At 41.7% G+C, this 24,207-nt stretch overlaps 1 protein-coding gene across 10 annotated transcripts in view; it reads left to right on the top strand.

The window, feature by feature from the left end:
- Positions 1–24,207, top strand: part of STXBP5 (syntaxin binding protein 5) — a 136,368-nt gene that overhangs the window by 56,477 nt on the left and 55,684 nt on the right. For all 10 annotated transcript variants that reach the window (XM_067466154.1, XM_060753527.2, XM_060753521.2 and 7 more), the window contains exons 8-11: positions 12,008–12,131; positions 13,426–13,504; positions 15,884–16,038; positions 21,214–21,286. In XM_067466154.1, coding sequence (XP_067322255.1) covers positions 12,008–12,131; positions 13,426–13,504; positions 15,884–16,038; positions 21,214–21,286 — 431 coding nt within the window. The remainder of the gene's footprint in view (positions 1–12,007; positions 12,132–13,425; positions 13,505–15,883; positions 16,039–21,213; positions 21,287–24,207) is intronic.

The following is a 24,207-nucleotide window of genomic DNA, read 5'->3' as shown; positions in this document are numbered from 1 at the left end:
AAAATAAAAAATCAGAGTATGAAAGGAGTAAAAAACTATGATACCACTTTTCCTCCCATTCAATTCACTGTGGGTCCCACTTTGTTTTTGTGCAATCTTAGAATAGACAAAACTTCTATATAATGAGAAAAATGTTTGCTTTTATAGTTATAAGTATATAAATGCCATGAAAATATGTCAAAATAGGCATAAAATCAATCATGTTTGACTGAAGTACTCCTGGGTTTGGTCAAGAAATCATCAGCTAACTAAATACAACTGTATTTTCAATTAAATAGTTTATTTCTGTATGATGAAAAAGAAGGGTACTCTTATACACCTAAGTTCTGTTGTTTGGAAACATTTTGTAATAGTTGCGAATTTGCCTTTTGTGTTTTTCTATTCCTTTGATAACCTTACATATTTTGTTTCATTGCTGGGTTGTATTTTTTATTTATTTGTACAAAGCAGTATATAAATGGTTGTTGTTAAAGAATATGACAAAATGTTCTTGAAGTTCTTATTAGTAAACTTTGCTCATATTAATGCTGCATTGCATCCATTCTGCATTGCTAGATTCTTCTATTTCATTTCTTACCTCAGAGTTTGGACACAGAGACCCATTTCATTCAGTATTACAAGTAAAACAATGCATTGATGGTCAGTCATTGCTTTGTACAGAAATCTGTAAGATGTAATCAACATTTTAAGTTCTGACTAAATTAAAAGGGGAAAATAACTTTTGGGAGGAAAAAATGATTTAATTTTCCATGGGCAGAAGTGGACTTAGATTAAATGGGCAGCAATGTTTTTCACTGTGAAATCTTTGCACATGTACTCCTGTTTTGTGTTTACAAGGTATTTTCTGTTTTAAACAAACATATTTCCACATGAGGTATGTATTAAGGAACTCAGTTCGTTAATATCAGCTTTGGCCCTCAGCTTGTTCAGACAGCACAGGGTGCTGTGGTTAGTGTGAGTAATCGGTTTCCTCTGAAGCTGAAAATAAAGAGGAGAAGGAGAATGTTCAAGGTCATGGTTCACCATGATTTATTTTAAACGCAGTAAAGTGAGGTTTCTTCTTTTATCTGTATATCAGAATAGTTACACCCCATCCCATTTCATGATATCTGAGGGAGCCTTGCAATAAATAATTTAAAACAATAGAACACAGCATCACAAACAGAGGAGGGCCCTGCCAGCAAATCTCTGTCCAAATTGTAGCCTGTGATCAGCAAATGACTTTGGGGCCACAAAGAGTGACCGCTGAATCTATCCAAAATTTGAGGGGGTATGGGGTTTTTTAAAGTAGTCTTGGGGCTTTGGCACTTGAATATGGTTCACTGGTTGAAGTAAAAAAATGGTCTCTGCTACTTCTGCAGATACCTGTGCAAATGCTATAAGATGATCCTAAACAGTAGTCTAGCTGCAGTGTACTGTACTAATTGCAGCTTCTGAGGTCACATCAACACTGGCCACTTAGGTGGGTGTAGAGTCTGATTGCCTCGTTGCAGCAAAATGCCACACAGGGAGAATTTGGGGTAACATGGGGAAAGGCCACCTTAATGCAACCTTGCTCTGTGTTACCCAAAGTCAGGGGAAAGTCCAAATTCTGGCCTAGATTTCAGAGTATCCCCCGACTTTGGGCCTTTGCGAACAGCCAATGATGTAAAGCATACAGAAAGAATATGTATTTCCACTGTTTTGCCAACTATTTCTGATTAAATCACATATTCAAATATAGCTTTATAAGTCTACTTACATAGCAGTGGCCAAAAGTAAGCTTCATACACAGAACAACTTCCAGTTTTAAGTCAGTGTGATTTAATGGGGACTTTCCACGTTGTTTCAATGACTGTCATTGGGAGCTACTTTATAGGATGCAAACATTAAATCAATAATCTGCAATATCTATTTTTAAAGAATCTTTCCTATTGACCCGCAAAACAGTTTTAAAGTGATATAACCCTTAAGTCGAATTTATTTCAATTTAAATAATTTAATCTAAAGTTGAAGAATGTAACATAAAAAAACTTCTGAACATTTTATAAAATAGTAAGATCCTTGATCAAGAATGCTTCCAGGTTCTAAAGAAATACTTGTATAAAGTCAAATGCAAAATAAAACCTGCATCTAAAGTAGAAATGTTTTCAGCGAGGATTCAGATTACTGAATGAGTCAGCCAGTATATATAAGGACTTTGGCACAGAACTCACCAGATATCCATTAGCTTTCCCAAACTGTTAACCCATTCCTTCCATCTATTATATCTGAAGATCTTTTTGAACTCAATTTTTCCATAAGTTTGTGCTGATAAGTATACACAAAATGTTAAAAGATAAACTGAAATTGTTTATTATTGTGGTGTCCATTTTGACAGCATTAAAATTTGTGATAGCTTTAAATGAATACATCCCAGATGAGGCCAGTTTCTAACATTAACATTGAAAATTGATCGTATTCAAATCAGATTCCTATAATATTGGATAAAATTCTGCTACCTCTTCCTCTTCTTCTTCCCACTACAGGCCAAGGGCATTCCCCAAAATTGATTTCCAAAAGAAATTTTGAGGTTACAGACTGGAAGGAGAATCTGACAGAAAATCCTGTCAGCATGAAGACTAACACAAAAGCTCTTTGTGCATTAGATCTCACAATAATAATCTTGTTTATTTAGTAAGCTAAAGTATTGGAGGAGAAACACAAAAGATACATGTGGAAAACATTTTACTCCTATCATGAGATAATTAAACAAGTGTTTAAATAATAACTACAGTATATGTAATATTGGTCTTGTAGTAAATAATGGTGGGATTAAACACTATCTAAGTCAGTGGCTTATATACACACACATGCATATATAATCCATGGTGAAGTAGTGGCACCTGTCCTTGGTCAAGTCCTATGTTTAGCGTCTATAAGCTGTCCTAAAAGCCCACCCAGAAGTGATTCTGAGAATGGCAAGTCTGCCAGTCACTCACAGTTGTCACTGTTGTCATGACAGGAAGATTTATATGTTTAGACCAATGGTTCTCAACCTGTGGGTCCCCAGATGTTTTGACCTTCAACTCCCAGAAATCCTAACAGCTGGTAAACTGACTTGGGTTTCTGGGAGTTGTAGGCCAAAACATCTGGGGACATATAAGTTGAGAACCAGTGCTCTAATAAAAGAGCTTCTTTTAGATGGCAGGGAGATGGCAGTTCCTCCCTGACCTCCAGCCCCAAATGCACTGTCAAAAGCACTCTAGATTGCTGCAATGTGGAAAAGCAATTGTTGCTATGTCATGACAGAACCAAATCGCTAAGACAGTATTAATTTACATATCAAGGTAAATTAATTTGTAGTGGGTATTAAACAAATACTCCTAATGCCAAATGGATGTGCAGTGCACTGTAAAGGGAGGGATGAAAACAGAGGTATAGAATTACTGTTTTCCAATGTTCTTGAGGGATAACAAATAATATTTTGGATATAAGCAAGTTGAGATATTGTTTTCTGTGCTTTCTATTGAGAAATTTTGTGGGACAGACTTTCAATGTGTGCATGTGGTAGTTTCACTTTCCTGTGTATTTCAGTAGTGCTAAATGAGACCTTAATAATTTAGTGAGCATAAAGTGCATTTGTTTTCAAAACAGAAAATTGAAGGGGCATAGAGCATCACAAGTCACAATTTAAAGAATTCATAGAATGTCATATTTGAATAAACCTTTTTAAAACAACTTTCAAAAAGCCTTTGGATTTCACATGGTTACTTCATTGGCTACAAATGGAGGCTGAGGTCATTCTCGCTATGACATCTGCTACTTCATACATCAACAAGTTGACTTGGGCAGATTTTCACTTCCTTCTCACATTTCATGTGTCCCTCGTGAAGATGACTATCCCCAATAGAATATTTTGATATTCTGTTCTGAATTTTTCCATAAAATTCTTAGCATATAGAAATATATTCATTTAGATAAAAATATTATAAATGTCTTTTTCTAAGAAATATTCATGTTAACCACTTTTAGAAAGAGTGTAGGAGCCCCCAGTGGCGCAGTGGGTTAAACCCTTGTGCCAGCAAGACTGTAGACGGTCAGGTCAAAGGTTCGAATCTTCCAAATGTGGCTGTAAAGAAAATATAAGGAACAACTGAAAAAGAAGCAAAATTGGCAATATTGTCATCTGAATTAAGGCTGCATTTTCCAAGCCTGATAGTATAAGCCAATGGTTCTCAACCTGTGGATCCCCAGATATTTTGACTGTCAACTCCCAGAATCATAGAATCATAGAATCAAAGAGTTGGAAGAGACCTCATGGGCCATCCAGTCCAACCCCCTGCCAAGAAGCAGGAATATTGCATTCAAATCACCCCTGACAGATGGCCATCCAACCTCTGCTTAAAAGCCTCCAAAGAAGGAGCCTCCACTACACTCCGGGGCAGAGAGTTCCACTGCTGAACGGCTCTCACAGTCAGGAAGTTCTTCCTAATGTTCAGATGGAATCTCCTCTCTTGTAGTTTGAAGCCATTGTTCCGCGTCCTAGTCTCCAAGGAAGCAGAAAACAAGCTTGCTCCCTCCTCCCTGTGGCTTCCTCTCACATATTTATACATGGCTATCATATCTCCTCTTAGAAATCCTGTTAGAAATCCTAACAGCTATTAAACTGGTTGGGATTTATAGGATTTGTAGGCCAAAACACCTGGGAACCCACAAGTTGAGAACCATTGGTGTAAGCTTTTGACCATAGAAAAGCTGTGTGACCCACTCAAGAACAGGAGAGTTGTGTCTATTTATTTACTTATTTATTAATTTAAAACATTTGTATTCTGCCCTTCACACCCCGCAGGGGACTCAGGACGGAGCACAACATATATACGGCAAACATTCAATGCCAGAACATAAAACCATAAATATACACAAACATTAAAATCATTTGTATCGACTTTAAAATCAATTGCTTAAAAACCATCTCAGGACACCATTCTATTATTGCCTCATTGCACTGCCGCAAATGTTTGGTCCCAATGCCAGTTCTTCACCTTTCTTCCAAAGGACAGGAGGAAGGTGGCTGATTTAATATTGCTAGGAAGGGAGTTCCATAGCCAGGAGGCAATCACTGAGAAGATCCTGTCTCTTGTCCCCACCAAACGCACCTGTGATGGTGGAGGGACCAAGAGCAGGGCATCCTCAGAGGATCTTAGTCTTTGTGTTGGTTCTTAAAGGGAGATATGTTCGGACAGGTAAACTGGGCCGGGACCATTTAGGGCTTTATAGGCCAAAGCCAGCACTTTGAATTGTGCCTGGTAGCAAACTGGCAGCCAGTGGAGCTGACGTAACATGGGAGTGTGTGCTCCCTTTATGCTGGCCCAGTTATTAAAATTTTGTTTGTGCCTCGTTTTCATATCTGTTTTGTAAGATTCATACATACAATACAATAGTAAGAAATATGGGCGGCAGTCACACAAAAAACTTAAGATTCAAAACACTTATTTTATTTTATTATTTATTAATGCGCTTGTATACCGCTAATATCTCAGCCTAAATCGGCGACTCATTGCGGTTTACAACACTTAAAAAACAACAGTTTAAAAGCATAAAACACATATACAATACAAATTATTGGGCCACCAATAACCATCCAATGCATCTCGTAACTGGAGTCGAAATCCAAATTCATCGTCCATGATTACCAGTCCTTTAGTCATCATAATTCGTTGCAACGGATTAACCGAATGCTTGTTTAAACATCCATGTCTTCAATCTTTTCCAAAACACCATCAGCGAGGGGGCTGATCTTACCTCTATGGGGAGGGTGTTCCAAAGCCGAGGGGCCACCACAGAAAAGGCCCTGTCTCTCGTTCCCGCCAGCCGCACTTGTGAAGCCGGCGGGATAGAGAGCAGGGACTCCCCAGAAGATCTTAGGGTCCTGGTGGGCTGATAGGTTGAGATACGTTCGGATAGATAAGTTGGGCCAGAACCGTTTAGGGCTTTAAAGGCCAACGCCAGCACTTTGAATTGAGCCCGGTAGCAGATCGGCAGCCAGTGGAGCTGGTGCAGCAGAGGAGTTGTATGCTCCCTGCGCCCCGCTCCTGTTAGTATCATGGCTGCCGCCCGTTGGACCAATTGGAGCTTCCGGGCTGTCTTCAAAGGCAACCCCACGTAGAGAGCGTTGCAGTAGTCAAGACGGGATGTAACCAGAGCGTGGACTACCGTGGCCAAGTCAGACTTCCCAAGGTACAGTCGCAGTTGGCGCACAAGTTTTAACTGTGCGAATGCTCCCCTGGTCACCGCCGAAACCTGGGGTTCCAGGCTCAGCGATGAGTCCAGGATCACACCCAAACTGCGAACCTGCGTCTTCAGGGGGAGTGCGACCCCGTCTAACACAGGCTGTAACCCTATACCCTGTTCGGCCTTGCGACTAACCAGGAGTACCTCTGTCTTGTCTGGATTCAATTTCAATTTGTTCGCCCCCATCCAGACCGTCACAGCGGCCAAGCACCGGTTCAGGACCTCGACAGCCTCCTTAGTAGCAGGTGGGAAGGAGTGACAGAGTTGGACATCATCTGCGTACAGATGACATCAGACTCCGAAACTCCGGATGATCTCGCCCAGCGGCTTCATGTAGATGTTAAACAACATGGAGACAGTATTGAACCCTGAGGAACCCCACAAGACAAAGGTTGTGGGGTTGAACAGGAGTCTCCCAGTAACACCTTCTGAGACCGACCCTCGAGGAATGAGCGGAGCCACTGCAGAACAGTACCTCCAAGACCCATCCCCGCGAGGCGTCCCAGAAGGATACCGTGGTCGACGGTATCAAAGGCCGCTGAGAGGTCGAGCAGCACCAACAGGGACACACTCCCCCTGTCGAGCTCCCGACGCAGATCATCCACTAAGGTGACCAAAGCTGTCTCGGTACCATGCCCCGGCCTGAAGCCAGACTGTGCCGGATCCAGATAATCCGTGTCTACCAAGAATGCCTGGAGTTGTGAGGCCACCACACGTTCCATGACTTTGCCCAAAAAGGGGAGATTGGAAACAGGCCGATAGTTGACGAATTGAGTGGGGTCCAGTGATGGTTTCTTCAACAGCGGTTTTATCACAGCTTGCTTTAAGCTGGCTGGAATTTTGCCCTCCCGAAGGGAGGCATTAACCACCACCTTCACCCACTCGGCCAATCCCCCTCTGGCCTCCTTCAGAAGCCAGGATGGGCAGGGGTCTAGGATGCATGTGGTAGCTCTCATTCCTCCAAGCACCTTGTCCACATCCTCGGATTGAACCAATTGAAATGAATCCATCAAAACCGGACAAGCAGATGCTCGTGTTACATCCTCAGATACTGCCGTTAATATGGTATCCAGTCCAGAGCGGATCAAAGCGACTTTGTCTGCGAAGAACCGAGGAAAGGCTTCGCAGCGAGCTGCCGAGTCATCAGGGCACCCATCCTGAGTGGCGGGTTTTAATAGGCCTCTGACAACTCGGAACAGTTCGGCCGGATGGTTCTTTGCAGACGCAATAGTGGCCGCGAAGAAAGTCTTCTTTGCGGCTTTTATTGCTGCGGCATATGCCCTTAAAAAGGACACAAACCGTGTTCGATTTGGCTCGCTCGGATCCGAACGCCACACGCTCTCTAGTTCCCTCTTCTTTCGCTTCAACGCTGCCAGCTCCTCGGTGAACCAAGGAGCTGGTTTAGCTCGGCTACTTGAGAGGGGACGTTCTGGAGCGATCGTGTCTATTGCCCTAGTCATCTCCCCATTCCAGAGAGCGACCAGAGCATCAACAGGATCACCAACCGAGGTGGCGGGAAATTCCCCAAGAGCCGCCAGGAATCCATCCGGATCCATAAGCCTCCTGGGGCGGACCAGTTTAATGGGTCCTCCACCTCTGCGGAGGTTGGGGGGTGCAGTGAGTCTAAAACTGACCAGGTGGTGGTCGGTCCATGGCAACGGAGAGATGGATAACTCCTCAACACCTCCACCTTCCTCCCATCCCTGGCAGAAAACCAAGTCCAATGTATGTCCAGCACTGTGGGTGGGGCCAGATACCTGTTGGGACAGCCCCATGGTCGCCATGGTAGACATGAAGTCCTGAGCCGCTCCCGATAAGGCAGCCTCGGCATGGACATTGAAGTCCCCCAGCACAAGCAGCCGTTGGGACTCCAATGCCAGGTCCGAGACCACCCCCGCTAGCTCAGGCAGGGAGACTGTAGTGCAGCGAGGTGGACGGTAAACTAACAGAATCCCTAATCTGTCCCGGTCACCCACCCTCAGGTGGACGCATTCAAAATTTGTTGACTGCGGGATGGGGGCCCTGGTCAGAAGAATGGAATCTCTATAGACCACTGCAACTCCGCCTCCCCGCCCTCCGGATCTCGGTTGGTGCTGCACAGAGAAACCTGGTGGGCAAAGCTGGGTTAAATTTACACCTCCCGCTTCGTCCAACCAGGTCTCTGTGATGCACACCAGATCTGCCCGTTCATCCAGGATTAAATCCTGGATGAAAGTTGTTTTACCGTTGACAGATCTGGCGTTCAACAGCACCACTTTCAATTCGGAGGGACCGCCATCCTGGTTACACCGACTTACCATATCAGGAGACCGATTTGGGATTACTAATGTTGTTCCACATTCCCTAGGCCGAATTAAAGGTCTCCCTTTCCCGTATCTCCCCCTCCCCACCACGACTTCTATGGGGGCTCCCCGGTTAACGGAACCCTCTCCCTCCTCCATGATGCATTCAGCAGCCAAAGTATCCACTCGTAATTCATTGTTGGCTATATGGTATGTTATAGTTCCAGGATGCCATAGTCCTGCCTTCCGTTCATTTCCTATTCCTATTATGTTAAACTCCGGTCTTTCTGATCTACTCCGTTCCCTCTCTCTACCAAAAACAATTAACAGCAAGAATAACAGATGCCAGGGAATGGGTAGTGACATGGATAGTAGCTATTAACACTGTCAAAGGAGTTCTTAAAGTGCAGGAGTTCTTAAAGTGCAGATAGATAATTGTATCAACATACACGATGGTATAAGTAATTAAAGTGCAGTAGCTTAGTCAATTGGCTCTAAAGTGCTCGAATGGAGTGCGTCATGGAGGACTTAAATTCAGTGCAAGATGGTTGAGTCGATTAAAGTGCTAAGGCTCAGTAAAGTTAATGGACCACCGAGGTAGTAAGTTAAAGTGCTGATGGAGTAAAGTGCTAGAATCACGCTGAATATATATTCACTGTACTTAATAACGGTGCACCATTAGTTCTTAAATTCTCCGTTAATCATTAAGTATAGTTGTTGTTAATTACTGTGGTTAAGATCCCCCCGCCTCTCGGAGTTTAGGTTGCTGTCCCGAGAGATGTATCAGGTGCCAAAATGGACAGCACAGTCCTTTTAGAGTTAGCGCTAGTGGGGTGCTCCGCACACACACAATACAGATAATCAGCACAGTCAAAGAAGATGGTCAGTACAATCAGAGATGGTCAGCACAGTCAAAAGAGGTCAACACAGATGAGGATGGTCAGCACAATCAAAAAAGGTGGTCCACACAGTTAAAGGAGGTCAACACAGACGGATTAAACGATGGTCAACACAATCTGTCCGGAATTGGATACCACGAGATGCCAAAAGATGGCAATAATCAGGCCAAATGATGGTCAACACAGTCTTCCGGAATTGGTAGTTACCAGCCGAAGTGATGGAATCTCGTGTGATGGCGGCAGATTAATCCCGGGCGGGCGAGGGAAGCTGGAGCACTGGAGGCCAGCGCACCAGAGGCCGGCACGGTGGAAGAACTCCAGCGCTAGGCCGGCGTCAGCAATCGCTGGGTTGGGGCTGGAGCGCTGAGAGGGCGATGGAGAACAGGCGCGGTAGAAACCGACGCGCCGGAGGCTGGTGCGATGGAAGGCCCAGCCAAGCGCCAGGCCAGGCGGCAGCAGCCGCTGGGCTAGCGATTGGGGCGCTGGAACGCCATGAAGGCAACAGAAGACGGCTGGAGGAAGGCGATGGAAGGCCCTCGCCGAACGCCAGGAGGAGGCAGGCGATGGAAGGCCCTCGCCGAACACCAGGTCAGCCGGCAGCAGCAGCCGCCGGGCCGAAGCCGTCGCTGGAGCGCCGAGAGGGCGACGAAAAGTGGCGGAAAGCAGGCGATGGAAGAACCCAGCCAGGCCACACGGCAGCAGCGCAGCAGCACAAGCCGTCAGTCAACTCAGGCAGCACTCCAAGCCGGAAAATGGCGGCACGGCTTCACTGCAGTTCGTCCGCGCTCCGCGTCCCGGCCCTCGAGCCCAACAGAAGCGGTAGGCGAGCAGTTTTTTTAAATGTCCTCTTCGATGGTGATAGCCCCCCTGGCCCTCCAACAGCAATGGGGCTGGCGGCGAGGGCTATGGAGGCTACGGGAGAGGTGAGGAGGGAGCGTGTGCAAGGGCCCGTAATGGCGGCGGCCCAGTCGCTCTACCTTCCCCCTTCCTTCTCAAAGCCTTCTTGAGTTCTCCCTCGGTAATGCTCCCCCAGTTTGACTCACCACGGCCACCTTCGTGACCGTGGTTTGTTACTGGTAAAGGAGCTAGTTTTCAAGGGTTCCAGAAGGAGATTTTGGCTAAATTAGAACGGATTTTGTCTCCATCCCTACCGTAGCTGAGGCTCGCTGCTGTTACCTCGCCGCCATCATACCGGAAGACTCCGGTAAGATGCAGCTGGGAGGCAGAGGTTTTAAAGCCTCCTTTCCTGGCTTGCTTATCTCACCAGTGTGGAGGCGAGGCAGCCAGGACGCCGATCCTCTCCTGTTCTTGCAGGCCGAATGATAGTAAGATGCAGCTGGGAGGCAGAGGTTTTAAAGCCTCCTTTCCTGGCTTGCTTATCTCACTAGTGTGGAGGCAAGGCAGCCAGGACGCCGATCCTCTCCTGTTCTTGCAGGCCGAATGACCCATGTCTGTTCAGAAGAGTTATGTAAGTCTCGTAAATGGCTCCAGGTCTCCATTGTGGGCGCCGCTTCTCCCTCAAAAAGGCCCTGAGGAGGATGGCAAGGCCAGAGTGCAGGGAGAAGCCCTGGTCTTTCCCCAAATATCTCCCCAAATATTCTTTCACCAGGCAGCACTTTGACGAAGGACCAACATTAGTACCAAAAGGGTTACGAATCAGTTTTTGATCAATTTCAGATTCGGTTTGGTTATTTGGTGTGCTTATTCAGAAAACTGCATTGGATAGGCCACATGAGCTCTAGTTTGTGATACAAAACATATGCTATCTAATAGTAAAGAAATATTTTTGGTTGGACTGTGTTATTATCCACATGTCTCACAGACTTGATTTTAGGTCTCGCGGCCCACCAGTTGGGAACCACTGGAATATAGTGATCATGACAAATAGTACCTTCAAACTTAATGCATGAGTTGAAAAGAACTTAGGGATAAAGTACATTGCTAGAACTCCAGATCAGATAATGTAATAATCTGTGCATTTTCACCACTGTTGTAAGTGTGATTGTAGCAAAAGAAGATGATATAACTGAAATATTTAAAAGGCTTTTTGTTTATTTTATTTGTTTTAATACTTGTACAAGTTTAATTCCATTGAAATTATTTGTTGTACATTTTAAAAGTGTTGCTTATTAAGTTTGAACAGTTTGGAGTCTCAATTCTGAGGGAAAAAATGGGATAACTATAGTAATAATGTGACTATCAAACTGACTGATGTACCCTAAGTTGTTGGAAATACTTGTATATATTTCTCATTTTTACTAGCAATACAGCAATAATGCTGTATAGTTATGTTAGATTTTTCACAACTTTTAAACAGTAATATGAAGTTATATTAAATAGTATAACAGCTGTATAAAACAAAAATAATACACGTCTTTGCAGAAGAAAACTATTATCAGAACTGTTTTGAGTTTGCATTAAAAACAGTATTATGTAGATTATTTTGGAACATTTAGTATTCATCTTCAATAAATTGTGTAATTCTTTTCTTCTGGTATCTGAGATTATTTGAAACCTTTTTTGCAACTTAGGTTGCTACATTTATATCTAATAGTTATATCTTAATTTTCTTAGGCAATTCATTCTGTAGCTTGGCATCATGAAGGAAAGCAATTTATTTGTAGCCATTCAGATGGCACCTTGACTATATGGAATGTAAGGAATCCTACCAAGCCATTACAGACAATCACTCCACATGGTAAGCTCAAATGGATGTAGTATCTGATAGGGATTATACACAACACTTTGCTTTAAGCTATAACCCTATGCACACTTGACATAGGGTGAGTCCCATTGAAGTCCCATAGAGTGGTTTGCAATGAAGAATCTATTTGCTTCACAAAATTTAATCAGTCATTCTTCTGCCTAATTTCTTAATCCTAGACCAAGTTTATCTATAGTCTTTAATTCTGCTGTTTTTCATTTCAGTTTGTGCATTGCCATTGCCTAAGATTAAAATTAAATCCTGTTTTGATATGTGAACAGTTTTTTTTCCTGAACATAGTTTTTCATATAACACATAATCTTTTAACTACTTCTAGGTACAAAAACTTGAAATATGGTTATATTGATAGGTTCTCAAGTCTCAATAAAAATACTTGGGTCAAACATTGTGCTTTATTTATCCTTTAACAGCTTTTGCTACATTTCCTCTGTTCTGCTGTCTCCCTGTATCATAGATTTTTGTTTTCTGAGTAAAACACTGTTTCATTAATGAATACTAAATGTCCTACTCCAGTCTCCTTCAACTTACTCACCCCAAATATTGCAGTGTTTTTATATTGTTTCTTATTTTACCATGTCTCCCTTCCCTTATTCTTGCTTGTCACATTCCACCTTCCTATAATATGTGTTGTACAGGTTTGGACTTTTATTTCTGATCATATCAATAACTACCTTTTCTGCTTGAGACTAGTTGTGTCATTGGTCACAGTGCTATACATAATTGACTTCTGATGGACTCCAGTAGCAATCTGAGTGTCATCCAACTTGGATGCTTAATCTCCTGGATTGTCATATTATATGTTACTCCTGGTAAAGGACATTCAAAAATGGTTTTTTGTGCCTCCTATATGTGTTTGCTATGGTGCCACTGCTGCTGTCTCTGGGAGATCTACCGCCGGTGTCATCCCTTGCTGTTGCTGCTGCCCAGTAGCTGTTTGGCATATGTAGTCTGATTCCTCAGCAAAAGCCTAGCAGCAGCACTGCTACCAGCAACCTAGCCTTTTGCCTCATAGGAATATGTAATCCCAACAACACAGAAAGATAGTGCCATCTGTGGGGCACAGAAGAGTGCAGAAGGTTATTTCAGATTTTCTAATATTCATGGCTTATAAAAGATATATATTGATATTTGCATTAAATATGTGATTGTTATAATATTTGTGGTAATCATTGATACAATGTAGTTTATATACATATAAATATTGAACTGTGGATTGTAAATTTTTGATATTAATTTTTTTAAATGTAAATAAAATATTTTGTTTTAGGAAAGCAGGTAAAAGATGGAAAGAAGCCAGAGCCCTGTAAACCTATTCTTAAAGTGGAATACAAAACTACCAGAGCTGGGTAAGAATTACATATAAATTCTTTACTTCTGTTTGAGGATACTAAAATTATGATTCAGACTTGCTAAGTTCTCAGTTTTGTTTAGAAGACACTCCCCTTCAGATGAGGAGAAGTAATATTCATAGATTCCCCCCACACCAGTTCCCTGCTTTACCGATCATGCTATTCATTAGGGTTCTCATCTCTACAAGAATAATTTTTGAAGAAATAACGTGTAAATCCAACCAATGCTTTGCAAGGAAAATGTGTCTGGAATAGCTATTGAAATCTTTTTCTTTAAGTATTTAAACAACACACTATATTTGCAAGCTTTCAGTTTTATATAGAAATCTATTTTGTTGCATACATTTTAAAGGACATGTGGTTGTTAATGTATGCAAGCTTTTAGACAAATGTTATAACTGGAACCAAAGGATAGAAATCTGTTAACTCAAGGCCCTTTATAGAAATCAAAATTACATAGAGTTATGTTAACCCAATGAGAAAAGTTCCTTCCTCCTAGAGCAGATATGGGGACTGTGTAAGTCTCCAAGTTGTGATGGACTAGCATTCCCATCCATCCAGACAGCAGAGCTGATGGCAAAGGAAAATTGGAGTTGCAGCTCAGCAGTAGGCTTGTGCACGGATTTGGTTTGGTCGGTTCCCATCAGCCAATCCGAGTTGTTCAGTTAGATGTAATGGTAAGGGTTCAGCCACCATGTTTATTTTGGCCAAAATGGGCCACATAGCAGCCAGTCACAGCTCCTCCTGACCTATTCGGGATCACGTGGTGTCCGTAGAGGCTGCTGCGTGCTCGCACGGGGTTTCCCTGTGAGCCCTGCCTGTTGGGCCAATCAGAATAGAAGAACACTGTGATGTTTGTTAAACAAGATGAGTCTATTTAATGTGGCAAGCACTTCCATTACTCTCAGTTGTGTCTTGGCTCTAGAGAAGTGGTTCAGTCCAATTGCCTTGCCACTTGCTCTCAGCTTTATTTTGGGGTTGGCTTGGCTCTCTAGCATTGAGTCTTTTCAATTTGCTTTTATTTTCTTTATTCGTTTAATTTAGAGGGACTGGGAGTTGGGGAAGTGCAGGACGGGTGGGTGGGGTGCATGTGTGCGTTTGGAGACTTGAGAGAAAGAAAGAGCATCTCATTGCTCTTGGTGCGCTTTTCTTTAAAAATATTTGGGTGTCTCTGAAAGCCTTGAATCACTCTTTAGCTTCTTTTTCTCCTTCCCTCCTCCCCTTCAGAAAATACTTTAAAAAGATAATAAGTATTATTAATATTAATAATCTCAACAAACAAACAAAAAAGCCTCATTCTTGGTTTGGCATGTGGGAAGACCCATCGGTGATGGATTGCTCCTCCTGCTATCCTGGAATGAACTTTCTAATAAGTTCAATTTCTCATTCTTATACACATATAGATAGAACAGATTTATCTTAATGTTTCTGTGGTTTTTGCTGAATCATTTGAATGTATGTTGGCATGAATCTAAATGTTTTCATATTATCTGGAACATCTTCTCATCTCTTTGTGTCTCTTAAAGAAAATTTGCAGGCCTTTTTGCAATGTGTATAAGTGGTCTTTTAAGTTCTGAGGCTTTTATTCTCTGTGGTTCATTGCATATTATCAAGTCTTATGCCACCTTCAAATAATGCAGGTTGTTCAGAAGGTATGCAGAAGGAGTATTTCTTTTGTGATCACAATTAAATAATTTAATGCTATTAGGCACATATTTCACTATGAGAGATCTAGAAAGTGATATGAAGCACCTGATTCAGCAGCATTGTTGACATTAAGCAGATATGGAACTGTGCAACAGTTTGAGTAGGAAGCCAGTAGTCCCCCCTCCCACAATAGGTTCTAATAAATATTCTTTTTTAAAAGCTTCAGATTGAAAATCATGTGAGAGATCTAGCAGATTGAGCATTCCTTAGCCAGAAATCTGAAATACTCCAAAATTGTCTATGTGGATAGACAACGTTGTGACATCTTTGTTTTCTGATATTTCTTTGTACACAAACTTGGTTTTATACACAAAATTATTAAAAAATATTATATAAAATTCTGTTCATAGAATCATAGAGCTTGAAGAGACCTCATGGGCCATCCAGTCCAACCCCCTGCCAAGAAGCAGGAATATTGCATTCAAAGCACCCCTGTTCAGGCTATGTGTATGAGGTATATATGAAACAAAAATGAATTTCATGTTTAGATTTGTATCTGATTTCCAAGATAACTCATTGTTTATGCATAAGCAGATGCAGGTATTTAAAAAAATCAATCCAAAACCCTTCATTACATTCTTTGTTGAAAGCAGCTTTATGACAGCAGAATCATAAGTCTTCTGATGTTACTTTTCATAATCTTAGCTATCTACTTCTCTGTCTTTCTAGGGAACCTTTTATCATCTTATCAGGTGGCTTATCGTATGATACTGTAGGAAGAAGACCCTGTCTAACAGTTATGCATGGAAAGAGCACCGCTGTTCTAGAAATGGATTATTCAATAGTAGATTTTCTAACCCTTTGTGAAACTCCATACCCTAACGGTAAGTTCTCAGGGAAATTTTCTTAACTTCTTAACTTGCTACTTCACTTCAATAATTCTGCTTCTATTTATATCATTGTGAAGGTAAACCTAGGTCTGGCCAGTTCAATGCAGTGTACAGCCATGGAACAGATTATTCTCAGAAAGGCTAAAGGAGCAATATACTACCACTGAGATATTCCCTCATGCATGACAGCTGATCAAGGAAGGAGGCCAAAGTTCTACATCATTTCAGCTGTTACTTCCTTCTCTCTCCCTTTCAGTTTTTCTTCTACTTGCCTTGCCAGGTGGTTGAAAATTACTCTATTTATCTCATTTAAATAACTTGCTTTATCATGTGAAAGGAAGATAGACTGCAATTATGGTAATATTATGAAACCTATCAAAAAAAGAAGAGAAAAATTACTGAATCGGAGAGAGGAGTGCTCCTTGCTCCATCAGATAAAAGGGAAAGGCTGTTGGATGAGGAATATGCCAGTAAAACTGTTAAATTCCTGCAGGCATGCATGCTACAGAGCATGAAAGTGTAAATAAAAGCTCCACTGCCATTCAGTTGGGTGTTGAGTGGCATATCTCTGAACAGGCTGAAGAGTCAATATTAAGAAAGATTTTTATAGCATCAAGTGAGAGTGACATGGAGGGAAGGTCATGCCATCAATGCTCTCATTCAAAAACAGCAGCAATAAGAAATGAAACATGTAAGGTTTATGAAAGACACTGCTAAAACCATTCAGATACCTGCAGGCACGCAGGCTACAGAGCGCGAAAGCATAAATAAAAGTGTTACTGCTGTTCACTTCTGTGTTGAATGGTGTCCTTCTGAACATGCTGCGGAGTCAATATTAAGAAAGATCTGAATGATATAAAGTGAAAGCAACTTGGAGGGGAATTTCACCTCATCAGCACTTCGATATGAAAGTGATAGTAATAGTAATATCTAAAACTCTTAAAACAAATTTCAGTTAAAGATGAAAGATACAGCACACTACAAACACACACACAAACACACACACAAACACTAATTAATCCATTAAGTTGAAAGCATTGATTTATCTTGCTGTCACTCTTTCTTAAAGGCAAGGTTCTGGAAGTTAATGCTAATGAGTTATTGTTCCTCTGTTAAACTTTTCCTATGAAGTGTTGCAGAATTTATGCCTTTTAACACGAAACCACTGACAAAGTTATCTGCTCACAACCCTTCCTTTGTGATCAAAAGCTGGGTGGGAGGGGAGCTCTTTGCAACATAGAGAGATATGTTTTGATTTACTTGTGTTTGCTACTCTAATTGATGCTATTCTACAAAATTAAGAAAATGACCTTTAATGCATTTGGCTGTACTTTAATGTGCACATTACAATAATTTCTAGTTGTGTGTGTGTTTTTTTTTTTTAAATGCACAGTTGAACTAGTTTTTAAGATGCTTACTTGACTGTCAGTTATTGGTTTCCTTTGTTTTAGGATTGTTGTTTGGAAAGTAGTGCAAGTTGAATCTCTTTATCTGTTTTTTCAAAATCAAAATGTTCTAAAATCTGTGGCAGAAATAATGCCTTGTAATGATTCAGTGTAAACAAACTTTGTTTCATGCATAAAACTATTAAATAGTGCATAAAGCTTATTTCAGGCTATGTGTGTATATGAAATATAAATGCATTTTTGTGTTGTGTTTTTATTGAGGCAAACTAATACCTATGCCAACATAAAGACAGATCAGATAGCACACCAACTCTTGAAGAATGGGAAACCCAACCTTGCCACCAAAGTAGGAAAGAAGACAATAGCCAGACAACCAGAGATCGAGAACAACCTTCATGAACCCTTTACATCTACTGAATTGGGCATGGTTTAATAAATGTAAAAATGGCAAAGCAGCTGGCCTGGATGATCTACGGATGGAACAAATCAAGAACTTTGATCCAAAAGCAAGGTGCTGGCTGCTAGAGCTGATGAACAACTGCACTGCATCCTGTCAGATCCCCAAAACCTGGAAGAAAGCAAGAGTCATCGCCATCTTGAAGCCAGGCAAAGACCATAATGACCCAAAAAGCTATAGACCAATCTCCCTGTTGTGCCACATCTACAAAGTTCTGGAGAGACTTATTTTTCATAGAATTATGGAAAAAATAGACCCATGTCTGATCCCACAGCAAGCTGGCTTCAGGAAAGGCAAAAGCTGCACATCGCAAATACTCAACCTGACTCAACACATAGAAGACGGCTTTGAAAGGCAGCAGACTACAGGAGCTGTCTTCATAGACCTGTCAGCAGCTTATGATACTGTGAACCACCGCCTCCTCCTGAGAAAAATGTATAATATCACAAAGGACTACCTCACCCGCCTCATAGGAAAGCTGCTACAAAACAGGAGTTTTTTGTTGAATTCCAGGGCCAGAGAAGCAGATGGCGGAAACAGAAGAATGGCCTGCCTCAGGGGCGCATGCTTCCTCCATCAGTGTTCAGCATTTACACAAATGACCAGCCATTGCCAGAAGGGATGGAGAGCTTCATCTATTTATTTATTTATTTATTTATTTATTTTAGCAGTTTTGTATACCGGTCTTCTCACCTCCATCGAGGGACTCAGGCAGGTTTCCAACAACAATATTACAAACAATCATTAAAACATCATAATCCAAATTACACTAAAACATTAAAATAGCAAAGTACAGTCATAATTACTGTCAGTCGTCGTCCTAAAATCATTGTTCGTCATCATCCATCCATATCACAGGATCTTGACTCATTCGTCGAATGCTCGTTTCCATAGCCTAGTTTTCACCTGTTTTCTGAACGTCAAGATAGAAGGGGCAGTTCTAGTCTCCAGTGGCAGGGAGTTCCAGAGTCGAGGGGCCACCACCGAAAAGGCCCTGCCCCTCGTCCCCACCAGACGCATTTGTGAGGCCGGTGGGACCGAGAACAGGGCCCCCTCCAGATGATCTTAGCAATCTTTATGGCTCATAGGGGAGAATACGTTCGGACAGGTAAACTGGGCCGGAGTCGTTTAGGGCTTTATAGGTTAACACCAGCACTTTGAATTGTGCTCGGAAGCTAACTGGCAGCCAGTGGAGCTGGCGCAACAGAGGAGTGGTGTGCTCCCTGTGCCCCGCTCCTGTTAGTAATCTGGCTGCCGCACATTGGACTAGTTAAAGCTTCCGGGCAGTCTTCAGAAGCAACCCCACATAGAGAGCATTGCAGTAATCTAGATGGGATGTAACCAAAGTGAGGACCACCATGGCCAAGTCAGACTTCCTAAGGTACGGGCGCAGCTGGCGCACAAGTTTTAATTGCGCAAAAGCTCCACTGACCATCGCTGAAACCTGGGGTTCCAGGCTCAGCGATGAGTCCAGGATCACTCCCAAGCTGCGAACCTGCGGCTTCAGGGGGAGTGTAATCCCCTCAAGCACAGGTTGTAACCCTATACCCTGTTCGGCCTTTCAACTGACGAGGAGTATCTCTATCTTGTCTGGATTTAGTTTCAATCTGTTGTCCCTCATCCAGTCCGTTACAGCGGCCAAGCACCGGTTCAGGACTTGAACAGCCTCCTTAGTAGCAGGTGGGAAGGAATAACAGAGTTGGACATCATCTGCGTACAGATGACACCGCACCCCGAAACTCTGGATGATCTCTCCCAACGGCTTCATGTAAATGTAAATCTATGCTGATGATCATGCCATTACTGCTCAAGCAGGGAGCTTTGAGATGGTTGAACAGAAGCTCTCTGAAGCTCTAGGTGCCCTTACTGCCTATTACAGGGAAAACCAGCTGATCCCTAACCCATCTAAAACACAGACATGTGCTTTTCATCTCAAGAATTGACAAGCATCCCGAGCTCTGAAGATTACCTGGGAAGGAATCCCACTGGAGCATTGCAGCGCACCCAAATACCTGGGAGGCACTCTGACCGTGCTCTTACCTACAAGAAGCACTGCCTAAACATCAAGCAAAAAGTGGGTGCTAGAAACAATATCATACGAAAGCTGACTGGCGCAACCTGGAGATCACAACCAGATACAGTGAAGACATCTGCCCTTGCGCTATGCTACTCTGCTGCTGAGTATGCATGCCCAGTGTGGAACACATCTCACCACGCTAAAACAGTGGATGTGGCTCTTAATGAGACATGCCCCATTATCATGGGGTGTCTGCGTCCTACACCACTGGAGAAATTACATTGTTTAACCGGTATTGCACCACCTGACATCCGCCGGGAAGTGGCAGCCAATAGTAAAAGGACCAAGGCAGAGACATCTCCAGCTCATCCCTTGTTTGGGTATCAGCCAGCACGTCAACGACTTAAATCTAGAAATAGTTTTCTAAGATCTACAGATACACTCGTTGGAACACCTCAGCAAGCGAGAGTCCAAAAGTGGCAGGCTCAAATCCAGAACCTCAATCAATGGCTGATACCAAATGAGAGATTCCCCCCTGGGCACGCAGAAAACTGGTCGACTTGGAAGGCGCTGAACAGACTGCGCTCTGGCACCGCGAGATGCAGAGCCAACCTCAAGAAATGGGGCTACAAAGTGGAATCCACAACATTTGAGTGTGGAGAAGAGCAAACCACAGACCACCTGCTGCAATGCAACCTGGGCCCCTCCACATGCACATGCTCCACCTTCTTGCAGCAACACCAGAGGCACTCCAAGTGGCCAGCTACTATTCAAAGGACATTTAATCAACTACCAAGCTTGCAAACTATGTTTTGTCTGTTTGTTTAAAAATTGTTAAAAATGTAATACAATTGTCTGGTTGATACTGACATGATAAATAAATAAATAAATAAATTGAGGCAGGCCTTTGGATTTCAATTATAGAATAATAAGTGTGTGTGTGTAAGTATATATATATGCAAATATAGGCATTCTGAAATATGAAAAAAACCCAAACATTTCTGTTTCTAAGCATTTTTCAATAAGATATACCCAACCTGTATTTAAAAGGTAGTATAACATGTGAATACGAGGTGTTCAGTGTGTCCCACCTCATGAGTCTTTCGTATCGTGTTCATAGCAGTCAGTGCTGAAATAATTTCTTCCCTATTCTGTTTTCATATAACTTCATTATGCTAATATGTTGTATCAAACTTCACAACTTAAATCATTATTGTAAAAATGTCTAGCCAAAGAAATGCAACGGTTCATGCTCTTTGTATGTGTTATTATGTTTTCTCTCTCTCCAGATTTCCAAGAGCCATATGCTGTGGTTGTTCTTTTAGAAAAAGATTTAGTACTTATTGATCTTGCACAAAATGGGTAAGAATTCTCTTTAAAATACTGTGAACAAATATCACGATTTGCATTGTTATTTTAACCTATGATTTCTCTTTTTTGGTTGTATTCCTATAAACATCTTGTTCAATTGAAGAGAGGTTTGGAGAAATTATTGAGAAAAGGCTTGTGTAACATTTTGGGTCGTGATTTGGAATAGAATAACACAAGGATTTATGCAGTGGCAAAATAGAGGGATTTATGCAGCTATGGAGAACAACAGGTTTCCATGTTTCCTGTATAGGAAAGAACAGTGGATATCTTGACCCTTCCCATTTGCTTTCTCCTTCTTCTTCTGGATATTATTCACTGAGTTTAAGTTTTGTCTTACAGTTCTTCTATCTTCTGGAAGCTTGACATTTCTAATTGTGCAATTTACACAAGTGACAATGGACAATGTCAGTTGCAAAATGAAGTGTTTTTCTAAGACACCCTTTGGGGAGCAGTTATCTTGTACTAGTTTAAGCATTGGACTATGACTAGTAACTAGGATCCACATCCTAGCTCAGTCATGGAAACTCACGAGGTAATCTTGAGCAAGCCACACTCTCTCAGCATCTGAAGAGGATCAAGGCAAACCCCTTCTGAATAAATCTTACCAATAGGTTCATCTTAAGATTATTATAAACCACATACTTCTGTTACCTCTTCTGCCTTGGTGAGGAACACTTAATTGGGAAGTGCCACCATTTCCAAACCTTCAATAAGTGTGCCCTTTTGTATTGGAATACCTATCTCTAGAGGCACATGTTGGAAGAGGTAATACGTTGGCCAAAAGACATTGTATTTAAACACACGGAATAGGTAAAAGTACACAAGCCCCCCCCCCCCCTTAAATCCAGTCATGTTGGGCTCTGCATTACTGGGTCCACTTGGAAATGAGACTTTGAATCTGATTCATGAGCTATGTAGATTGAATATAGGGCTTAAGGAATGCAAGAGGAAGAAGAAAGAAAAGGACAAGCACATTTACCTTTCATCATTTTCATCTGCTCATCCTGTCCCTCAACTATCATGGCCTTTCGTTTCAGGTTTTAACAGATAAAGCAGTGGCTGCTATACCAGAGGAAGCTAAACTGCAGATATTGAACACTATCTCTAATTCTGAACTTCTCACAAATTCTGTCTCCAAAACAATCAGAACTGGCCTCAGAAATGGATGATGACTATAAATCCAAATGTTCATCTTATTTACCACAAACATTTATGGCCTCTGGGTATTCTGATAGAACACCAGAACACTTCGTTCCTGTTGGAAGGCATGCATGGAATAATTACTGTGCATAATAAAATCTCTCAAACTACAGGTGAAACCAACTGCTCCTAATCTCCTGGACCTAGAGTCCCTTGGAGACTAAGCTTTCCACTCTGGACATTATCTGAATTTTGCCTTTTTATCTAGGTAGGACTATTTTGGACCTAGAATAGGCCTGGTAGTCTCTGCCCAATGGTTTACCAAATTGGTATAGGTAGGAATAGGACACATCACCTGCTAACCGATCAAATCCACACCCACTCTTCTAGGACTGTGTCTACATTTATTGCTTTCTTTGCAGAGGTTCCCTTATTTTTCAAAGCTTCTATGGAAATAAACAGACTTTTTGCAAATATAAACACTACCAGGATATCTCATCATATTTACTTCTCTTGTAAATATGTATCCTTTCTGACATTTTCCTGACCTCTGTCATACACTTAACTCTTTATTTCCTGGCTGCCCAGAAATAACACAATTTATTGGTTTTCCATTCCTTCCTCTTCCCTCTATTTCACAACATGCCAAGGCCCAAATAAACTGAATTCCAGACATCAGTTTTATCTGCTTTGAGTAGACATTTTTTAAAATAACTTTGACTAAGAAAAGATGCCACATGAAAAATGGGTTTGCATTTCAACATATTCAGAAATAATTGGTATTCCTTTTCTTTTTTTTCTTCTTCTTTTTTGGCATTTTTGTTTTAGCATAAAAAGCACAGTTTTTGCTTAAGTTCAGTATTTCTTAAAGCATACTGAGTGAGGTCAGTGTGATTGTTCCTGAGAGGATAAGCATGAGACTGATAATTGGTTTAGTTAGCTGATTTAAGATGACCCAGCCAAGATACTATGGAAATAATGCTCTTGGAAAAGCCATACCAATTTTATACCTGCAATTTATGTGGCTGTTACACACAAGATATCTTTGTGGAGAAAAGATGGCAAAGAAAAAGAATTTCGGAGATGTAATTTCGGAGATGTGTCCTAAATACCCCTAGTGAGGAGTCAAAAAAAGCCAAACCTCTTTTTTTCTATCTATGGTTTAAAAAAATAAGATGTAAAAATAAGATGAGGGAGTCATCATGATGTCATGGTTGCATCAGTATAGGAATCTGAAGTCCAGGGCTGGTTTGAATCTTCAATTGGGCATGGAAACCCAATGGGTGACCTTGGTCTCAGAGGAAGTCAGAGGCAAGCCCCTGTGAACAAATCTTGCCAAGAAAACCTAGTGATAGGTATGCATTATGGTCACAGTAAGTTGGAAATTATTTGACGGCACAGAACAACAGCAATTTTTGATACTGTGGTTTAATACAGCAACAATTGTTCCAGAAAGAGATGATTTATTCACCAGTGTGAAGTGTTTGTAAGTAGGGTAGAAAAATATTTAGCGTGGATTTCATTACTGAATATGTGACCGAACCTCCTTTTTAAAGAAAGTAGATAAGGTTAATGCTTCTGTGGAGTTTTCCCATGACAGACAAAGCCCTTTTTTCTTTTGCCACTCTCCTCAGAGAATAGAGTGGTTCCTTTTTTATAAGTGTTAAGGCACAATTCTTACATTGAACTATGGATAAGTCAACTTTTTGACTAAATTTCTAGACTTGTACATATCCCAGATTTACCTTTTTAAAGCAGATGTTAAAGTACAT

This window comes from Anolis sagrei, chromosome 1, assembly GCF_037176765.1.
Source record: "Anolis sagrei isolate rAnoSag1 chromosome 1, rAnoSag1.mat, whole genome shotgun sequence".
NCBI lineage: Eukaryota > Metazoa > Chordata > Lepidosauria > Squamata > Dactyloidae > Anolis > Anolis sagrei.
Note: the sequence above shows the minus strand (reverse complement) of the source record. Positions and strands in the feature narration are given on the sequence as shown.